This window comes from Telopea speciosissima, chromosome 1, assembly GCF_018873765.1.
Source record: "Telopea speciosissima isolate NSW1024214 ecotype Mountain lineage chromosome 1, Tspe_v1, whole genome shotgun sequence".
Classification (NCBI taxonomy): domain Eukaryota; kingdom Viridiplantae; phylum Streptophyta; class Magnoliopsida; order Proteales; family Proteaceae; genus Telopea; species Telopea speciosissima.
The window spans coordinates 9,005,394-9,013,512 of record NC_057916.1 but is presented as its reverse complement, the minus strand read 5'-3'; the positions used below and the strand labels follow the sequence as shown (position 1 = coordinate 9,013,512).

Genomic DNA, 8,119 nt, shown 5'->3' with positions numbered 1-8,119 from the left:
GCAGACGGTCTACAAAGAACGTTCTTTTGGGGCTCAAAACCTCCGGTTCATTTTAAAAGAATGAGAAAATGAACCGCACAGCCAAACGCTTTTTTATGTTTTCTTGTTCTTTTAGAACAAAAGAATTGTTCTGAACGTTACCAAACGTGCCCTTAGTATCTTCTTTCACTATGTTAAAAAGAAACTTTAGATGATTTGACTTTTCAACTAGTCAGTTAAAAGTCAAAAACTCAGGTAAAAATAAAATTATTATCCCCTTTAGTTTCCTGCCCCACCCATGTTCCCATTGCCCCCCTAACAAAGGGAGGGGGATGCAATGAACATCCTACCGCTGTCCAAACAATCTATCTGGGTGGGGTCCACCCCATCCTTATTAGAGGCATTGGGGATCTGAAGGAGATAATTTTCCCTCATATGACACAATGTCATTATCCAATATTTGTCTTCTCTTAGCGAAGCTTGAAATGTGAAATAAAATTATCCAGAAAAGACTTCAACCTGTAACAATTAAACAATTATTTCTATACACAAATTTACAGGCTTACAATCCTCAACAAACATAATCTTGTCCTTTTTAGGAACAAGTGCAATCAACGTATGACTCACACATGGAGACAAAATATGATTCCAAAAAATAATAATAATAAAAAAAAAAATCTGACCAGGCCATGAGAAATAACTTCCCAACAAATTTGAATAAAAAACCACCACATAACTATTATGCTTGATTTTCAAGTACACTTGGTAATCCACTGACCTCAACCTCTTTCCGTTTTTGAGTTAGGATCAAATTCACATACGAGAATGGTTTACAATCGTTCAAATGGAATCCATTTTGTAAGACCCATATGGAGTGAATTTCATCTGAACAGTTCTAAGCCGTTCTCGTACATGAACGTGAGTCTAACTCCTTTTTTACCAAAGGAAAAATATTCGTACATGGATATCAGTGCCAATCTAATTGCATTGAATATTGATCGTGTATATATCAAAACTTTAAAGTTTACCTAATCCATCCACAAAATTTGGAATTTCTTACTTTTAACACATGACCTATATTGAGTGCAAATTGTGCAATAGTAAAGGAGGCTCGAATTTAACCTTTCCGAAGTGGCTATACACATAACACACCTAGTCCTCAATCCTCAGCCCTCGCCAGCTATTTGGATCACACAGCATAAATGACATATATGTGGGATTCTTAGATTTGTAAAGACAGGTGGGGATAGATCTGAATCCTCTATAAGGCTACAACCCAGAGTTGGGTCCGTCCCATATCCCATGGAAGATGTGAGATCTATCCTTGTGCCCTATTCCCACATGGGACATGGGACAGGATAGTGGATCCTACGCTCTCTCACTTCATTAGGCCGTACATGATTTTATAATAAAGATTCCACATCAGCGGTTTTCACAGCGCTTTATCCGAAAAAAAAAATTCAGAGTTAATTAAACAGTTAGAAACTCAAGGAAGGCATGTGTCATGTGGGAAAATGACAATTTTTTAAAGTTTAGTTTGGCCTTCATCAAAGAGGAGATAAGTATCTGATGTGGAACGTGTAAGTCCATGACGTGGACCCGCATGGCTAAGGATTGGTATTATACCCAACCCCTCTGACATCCCCATTAGTCTCTCTCCCTCGGCAGATCATTATTTCCTATTTCTTCTTCTTCTTCTTCTACTTCTGTGTAGATATAATAATATGGCTTTGTCGGTAATAACATCAGGGAAGATCGCTCATCATCTCAAAGGAAAGATGGGTTTGCTGGGAGTTCTTATTCACAGCTCGTCCTTGTGTTCTTCCCTTCGTCATCGTCATCACCATTGTTCTTCTTCATCATCATCATCATCATTAATCCCTCACAATTCTAGAAACCCAGATGCAGTTTTTAGTGATTCAGCACCTGGTTTCTCTATTCGACGCTATGAATCCACCAAAGCTCAAAACCAACTTGATTCACTCTTCGTTGATCATGACGACGAGATTCAGGTTTTTATTTTTCTGTAATTCATATCTTTCTTGAAACCCTTTTTGTTTTTTTTTCTGTGGATTTCAAATTCTTGGTTTCTTCATTGCTTCCTTGAAGAACTTGGCAACTTGAATTCGATCAATAGAACAGAGCCCATCTGTATGACAATAGAATCCGGTCATATTGTGTAAGGAACTCATATCAGCCCATAACATTATTACACAACTGGCACACAGACCCTTTCAAGATAAACCAATACATCCAAATTATATCTGATTGTCTGACCATCATTAACTTTATATTTTTATATGGTAGACCTAAAAGGCTCAACTGAGTTATGATGAGTCTTCTTCACCTTTGAGATAATCTGTGTGGATTTTTTTTTTTTTTTTTTTTGGAGAGATCTGTTGTTGGAGGATTAGAAGAAAAGGATTCGTATTGGATTTTTTTTTTTTCATATTTATAGGTAAATTAGTAGTGTAACTCTGATTCATAGAAGGGAAAAAGTCCCTTTTATTTGATATCGTTCCCATAAAACAGGGCATCAAACTCTTGCTCTCTCTTGATTAAAAATGGCTGACCAGTGTATTTATTCCCTAATGTTATTTCTTTCTTCTTACTTACCTAATAATAAAGAAATTAATTGACCTATTCTCAAACCCTGATACTAAGATTGAGCCACCAAAGATGAGCTTTATGGGATTTTTTAATTCAGAACACCCCCCCCCCTCCCCTTTTCTTTTTCTTTTTTTTGTAGTTGCTCATGAATGTTATGGTAATCTTTTTTTCCTGAAATCCCTTTAACCTGTATTCATCTAGGGTTTCCTCATATTCTCAGGTCCTAGATTTTCCAGGGGGAAAAGTGATGTTAACTCCTGAGATGAGATTCATAAATGAGTCACCTGAGACTAGAATAAAATGCTACAGGGTTCTTGATGACAATGGACAGCCAATTATGGGCAGCAATTTTCAGGAGGTATTTGTTTCCTTTTACTGCAATGGATTCATCATTCATCTTCAGTGATCAAATCCAGTACACCATTGTAAGAACTGAATTGAAATTTTATTGATTCTTTAATAATACTTTACTCTGTCTTGGTAATCTTTGGACCACAAATTTTACCAGGTAAGCCAGGAACTTGCTATGAGAATGTACAGGAACATGGTCACTCTTCAAACGATGGACACCATTTTCTATGAAGCTCAGAGGCAAGGAAGGATCTCTTTCTATCTCACTTCAATTGGAGAAGAGGCCATTAACATTGCATCAGCAGCTGCATTTACAATTGATGACATTGTTTTGCCTCAGGTGTGAATGATGTGTGCATGACTCAATGAATCTGTTAGCATAACTTTGATGATCCCATCTCTTGACCCTTTTGAATATTCAAAATATTGAGAATTGTTTTTCTCAGACAGCTCTGGGAATGGTCTATCACTGAACCAGGTGATACCATTGGTGGATCCTATGTAATGTGTGTCCCAACTCCTGCTCCTGTTTCACCTCAACATTGGAGGCAGGGCTTATCAAAATACTCTTTTCCATATCTCCTATTATAAATGATGGATAACTTTAATGTAAATGCAGTATAGGGAACCAGGTGTTCTCCTATGGCGTGGCTTCACTTTGCAAGAATTCACGAACCAGTGCTTTGGGAACAAAGCTGATTATGGTAAAGGTCGGCAGATGCCAATCCATTATGGGTCTAACAAGCACAATTACTTCACTGTTTCATCCCCAATTGCGTAAGCTATCAGCCTTTGCATATGTAGAACTTCAATATTTAGTATTTACCAGTTATCTTTCACACATGAGAACCAAAAAAATTTGCCCTGTGCTTGTGTTTCTCAGTACGCAACTTCCACAAGCTGTGGGAGCTGCTTATTCATTGAAAATGGATGGAAAAGATGCATGTGTGGTCACCTATTTTGGCGATGGAGGCACAAGCGAGGTTAGTGTTTAATGAGTGTGAAGTATTTGTGAAACTGAGATTTTTGGTTATTTATTTCTAACACCTGAATAATGTGGTAGGGAGATTTCCATGCTGCTTTAAATTTTGCAGCAGTTCTGGAAGCACCAGTTGTTTTCATCTGTCGCAATAATGGGTGGGCCATTAGTACCCCAACATCAGAACAATTTAGAAGTAGCTGCCTCGCTTGCCTTGTTTTCTCATTTTCTGTCAGTTCTGAGGAACTCTTGGTTTAAAATTGAATTTTTATTTTTGAGGTGTTTTTTGCATTGGCAGGCGATGGTATTGTGGTTAGAGGTCAGGCTTATGGTGTTCGTAGTATCCGTGTAGATGGAAATGATGCTCTTGCTGTTTATAATGCAGTTAAAGCAGCACGCAAAATGGCAATAAGTGAACAGAGACCGATCTTAATTGAGGTGCCATTGTTGTTTCTGTGATACTGATTATTGTTATTTATGTTTAAAAACCTATAGAATGAACCTTTATCTTTCACTTGGTTTTCTCTTTGGTTTCTAACCACTAGGCCCTTACGTATCGGGCTGGGCACCACTCTACATCTGATGATTCTACCAAGTATCGCTCGGCCAATGAAATTGAACACTGGAAAATAGCACGAGACCCTGTAAGTAGATTAAAAAAATGGGTTGAAAGGAATGGTTGGTGGACAGATGAAAATGAATTAGAGCTCCGAAGCAGCGTGAGGAAGGAGGTACTGTCTTCCATCTGCCCATAGCTTCACCTGATCTCTTTAATATGGCTTTTTAATATCTCTGGTGAATTTTAACTGTACACACTTTGTTGCAGCTGTTGCATGCAATTCAGGTTGCAGAGAAAGCGGTAAAACCTCCACTTGCAGACTTGTTTACAGATGTTTATGATTGCCCCACATCTAGTTTATCCGACCAAGAAAGGTTGCTCAGAGAGACAATCAAGAGACACCCACAGGACTATCCCCCCGAAGTTCCTGTGTAGATAGCCCTGGTGGAAATCTGGATGGATGGAGTTATCTCCTTCAGAGAGCATGAAGTCCTCCACATTGCATCTATCTATCTGTCAGTACACCTTTATTAATTAATCAGGTGTTGCGCCCAAATTGGGCACTTTCAGAATTGGGAATTAAATGCATATCATATCTTGTGATTAAATGTGGCAATGAGAAACAAGGAAATGAAAGCTGTAAATTGTTAAAAATTGATCAATGAAAAGCTTATACAGGAAATCCATTGCAATCTTGCCTTTCAACTTCTTAGATATCCTGGATGGATCAAGTAAAGCACTATATTCCAGTGAATCATACCCCTTGAAAAAACCTTCAACATATTAATAATATCATTCTGCATTTCTGTAAGATGACATGAAATATGACATTATCTTCTTAGTTTGATATTTTTATATATGTCATTTTGGGTTAAAATAATCATAAAGTTTTCTTAGATTATATCAAATGCAACATACACGACCCAACATCTGGTAGTTATTAGACAGATCTCCTGGATGGGAATCAACCCAATTAGATCAGTCAATAGAACAATCCTTAGATTCATTGTGAAACCACACAACACAAAGTAAGCAAATGGTTTACATCAATAACCACTTATGACCTTCTCATCTTCTTGTTCTCTCTCTTATGTTGTCCACCAAAAAAAAAATAGTGAAGTGAGAATTGTGGATCACTTGAGTGTATATTTTGACTTCTGGATTATAATTCTTGGATAAGACTATCATTTAACATCTCTTCAATGGAAAAATATTTAGAACTACTGGCCTTTAAGATGCCTCACTTATTAATGTAAGTCTGGATCAGGGAATGAGCTACTAAGTCCCTGTTTGACCATACTTCTGCTTTTGTGGATGTTTTCTAGCTATAAGTGTTTTTTCTTTTTTTTCTATTCTCAGAGAGTATTAATGTAGGAGTTAAAACAGGTTTGGTAACAGAGTGTAAGAAGTGTTTCTAAATTAGAAAAGAAATAGAAATATGTTTGGAAAACACTTTTAACAGAAACACTTCTATAACACCCATTTTCAATATTGTATGGTATACATCAGGATCAAATGTATGATTTTTGCATTATAAAATTATTGTTGCACCAGCTATATTGGCCACGTGGCAAGTTTAGAGTGTTCAATAAATTCTTTTAGCTTCATTTGAATCTCTCATTAGTAGTTTTTAACACATTGGACACTTTTGTCCATCATTTCAGTTTTATGGTCTTATCCATATGACAATTGTCATTTGCACTTGTGCGATAAGAATTCAAAAAATGAGACCTAAAAAAATTCAATGGGTCTTGATGGATTCAAACCACTATCTTTTGAGAAATTTAAGAGCCACATAATATTCCCCAAGTGCTCTACCTGTATGAGCTGAAGGCTCACATACAAATGAGAGCAATTCCAATTGAATAAGAACACCTGGAGAGATTCAACATCATTGACTTGCTGAACTCATACAAGTAAAATGAAGCCTTGCCTTGTTCTATTCACTCACAGCCAAAAGGCAAATTCTTCTTCACCACTCCACTCTATCTAAGACCATGACTTCCATTAAATCAACAATCCTCTGTCTGTCTCATTAGTTCAATACAAGCAAGGTGTCTATAAATACCTGCAACTTGCACCACAAATCTCCTTTCTGATCAAATAGAATTACAGCATCTTAAATACATAAAACTGCAACCAACCCACCAAGAACTGAGATTCTACAACATCCAAAACCTGAAATCCACATGAAGTTTATGTGAATTTCTATAAGTAAATAATTGCAACCAACAGATTAACAATCTTGAAGAATTTGAAGAAACTGAACAGGAATCAAAGAAGGAACATCAACAACTGTAGAAAGATAACTGCAGACCATATATCGAATGATACAGATTAGAAACTTGAAAGAAAAACCTATATAACAGCAAGGATTATGTTTTCAGATACAAGAAATCTGATAAGTAAAGTAAGAACTGACTTGAGAATGGAAAAGTAAATTTGATCAGTTTATCTTGAAAATCAACAAGACACCAGCAAGTATGGAGGCTTCAAAGAAGAGGAGCATTTTGCCAATTAAAAGTTCTATATGAAGTTACATATATAGCCTTAATGATTTACATTCAAAAATCACAATTGGACCTTTAGGGAATCAACTTCAAATGGGTCTTGATCAATAGGTTATATGCATATGACTGCCAACCATGTGTCTGTCTCTCTTTCCACCCCCTGTGAATGACGCCCCTGTCCAATCCATCTCGCGCTTCCCATTGATGCATTCTGCTCGTTCGCTCACTCGCAGAAAGTGAGTGGTGTGAACCTCAATACTAAAATTCTTACCATATTTATAACGATCTTTTTATGTTTTTTCTTTTATTTTTAATTCAGAGATTTGGATGCAAATTATAGTTCATTTTAATAAAACCAGATACAGAATAAAGGTAGAAGCTTCTTTCAAATGATCTCTGACTATAGGCTCATATTGACCAGAATGCTCTATGAACCAAAAGTGCCTCTGATTCGCATATAATATTATTGGAACAAATTCTTAAATTTCTAACTACATTTAATAATGGTACTTTTAGATGTAATTTTCATTTTACTTTTCAAATTCAAGAGATTTGGATGCAAATTAAAATAAAATTTAATAACCAAATATGAAATGATTTGGATTTAGTGTTTGATATAATTATATGAGATAATAATTATAAAAATTTTCCTTTTAGATTTGGAAATTTTCACATTCCTTCCTTCTAATTTCCCTTGCAACCAAACATAACCTTTTTATGTCTTTCCAACCTTTGAATGGAATGATCAATGGATCAACCTTCACTAGTTCAAGTCACAAGAGACGGAAACCATTTGATGGGTCAGGCTTGGGCCTAATCCCTCTTAGATCTTTACAATTGTTTGTGAAGCCCAACAAATAAGACATAACCTAACTTACATATATTGTTACAACATAGAATGACACCCAAGCCCACTAACCAGGTATAGCCATAAAAGGCCTCAGAGGCGTAAACACAGTCCAAGATGGGCCAAGCATTAAGACCCATCATGATTCGTCGTCCCAGCTTTGCCCCCATTGTATAAGAACCATTCTCGTATGGCTGGAGCCACACAGTTGGAATCTAGGTGGGTCCCACTCTTGGATTCCATCTGTAAGGCTCACAGGCCTGTATGAGTAGTACCTGAGCCAG

At 36.6% G+C, this 8,119-nt stretch overlaps 1 protein-coding gene across 1 annotated transcript; it reads left to right on the top strand.

Moving 5' to 3' along the window:
* Nucleotides 1-1,661: 1,661 nt before the first annotated feature.
* On the top strand, nucleotides 1,662-5,174 carry LOC122644483 (2-oxoisovalerate dehydrogenase subunit alpha 2, mitochondrial-like). Its single transcript, XM_043837927.1, has 9 exons — nucleotides 1,662-1,991; nucleotides 2,810-2,947; nucleotides 3,098-3,280; nucleotides 3,560-3,717; nucleotides 3,824-3,923; nucleotides 4,004-4,115; nucleotides 4,218-4,357; nucleotides 4,465-4,650; nucleotides 4,746-5,174. Exons 1-9 carry the CDS (start codon nucleotides 1,704-1,706, stop codon nucleotides 4,911-4,913), a joined length of 1,473 nt encoding a protein of 490 aa, XP_043693862.1. The 5' UTR covers nucleotides 1,662-1,703; the 3' UTR covers nucleotides 4,914-5,174.
* Nucleotides 5,175-8,119: the final 2,945 nt, after the last annotated feature.

Bases quoted from the DNA above. Each gene is read 5' to 3' on its own strand.
- LOC122644483 (XM_043837927.1), top strand. From the start codon at position 1,704: ATGGCTTTGTCGGTAATAACATCAGGGAAGATCGCTCATCATCTCAAA. The intron at 3,718-3,823 runs GTAAGCTATCAG...TGTGTTTCTCAG, and splicing joins ACTGTTTCATCCCCAATTGC to TACGCAACTTCCACAAGCTG. The intron at 3,924-4,003 runs GTTAGTGTTTAA...ATAATGTGGTAG, and splicing joins GCGATGGAGGCACAAGCGAG to GGAGATTTCCATGCTGCTTT.